At 56.5% G+C, this 743-nt stretch overlaps 1 protein-coding gene across 2 annotated transcripts in view; it reads right to left on the reverse strand.

Moving 5' to 3' along the window:
- ZFPM2 (zinc finger protein, FOG family member 2) overlaps positions 1 to 475 on the reverse strand; it is a gene marked incomplete at both ends in the record, with an annotated part of 319,351 nt that extends 318,876 nt beyond the window's left edge. For both annotated transcript variants that reach the window (XM_082015644.1, XM_082015643.1), the window contains one exon: positions 436 to 475. In XM_082015644.1, coding sequence (XP_081871770.1) covers positions 436 to 475 — 40 coding nt within the window. The remainder of the gene's footprint in view (positions 1 to 435) is intronic.
- Positions 476 to 743: the final 268 nt, after the last annotated feature.

Below are 743 nucleotides of genomic sequence, written 5' to 3' on the forward strand. Positions count from 1 at the left end.
TCCTCTGGTACTTACTGCCGGCCAGGCTCGGCACGGGTCTGCTCATACGCCTTAGAGGCAGAAAGTTCCTGTGTGGTACGGTGTTCGCAAGCTGCGTTGTGCTGCTCTCCCGGCGCTACTTCAGCTTGAAAAAACATGAGTGATCCCACTCCGCAACTCGGAGGAACAGTTTGAAGTGACTACGGGGAAGCAGCAAGAGCTCCAAAGGAGCAAAAAACGAGACAGTGAGGAGCCTGCTCGCCCCGCATCAGAGCAGCTCGTGGCTTTCGCTCTCGTCCCCGTTCTCTCTCCCCATCCTCAGCCTCTCTGGCAAAGTTTCACCATTGGGTCCGTACTCTGGACCCCTCTATTGCTCCCCACAGTCACCTCTCTCGCGTCTCCCAATTACGAGATAAATAAAAGTCTGTTAGAGGGAGCCCCCCTCAGGAAACTTACGTTTGATCTGCCTGGGTTTGCTCTGTTTCCTTCGGGACATGCTGCTCGGCTGCCGCTCCTGCCTTGCTCCAGGTACAGGAGTGGAGCTGGGAGGGGACGGGGATGAAGGGAGGGAGACAGATCAATAGACGGGATTCATTGAGGAGCCGGTGGCCGCCTTGAGATGCCAAGTCAAATGACGGAAAGGGAGAGGGAAAGAGTGTGTGCGTGTGTGACGGAGGAAGAGGGGAAAAGAAACGGAGATCGGGGTGGGTGAGACGGAGAGCGAGAACGAGGAGAGCGAGAGAAGCAGAAAGAACGGAGGGAGG

Source organism: Phaethon aethereus, assembly GCF_964289735.1.
Source record: "Phaethon aethereus genome assembly, chromosome: 2".
NCBI lineage: Eukaryota > Metazoa > Chordata > Aves > Phaethontiformes > Phaethontidae > Phaethon > Phaethon aethereus.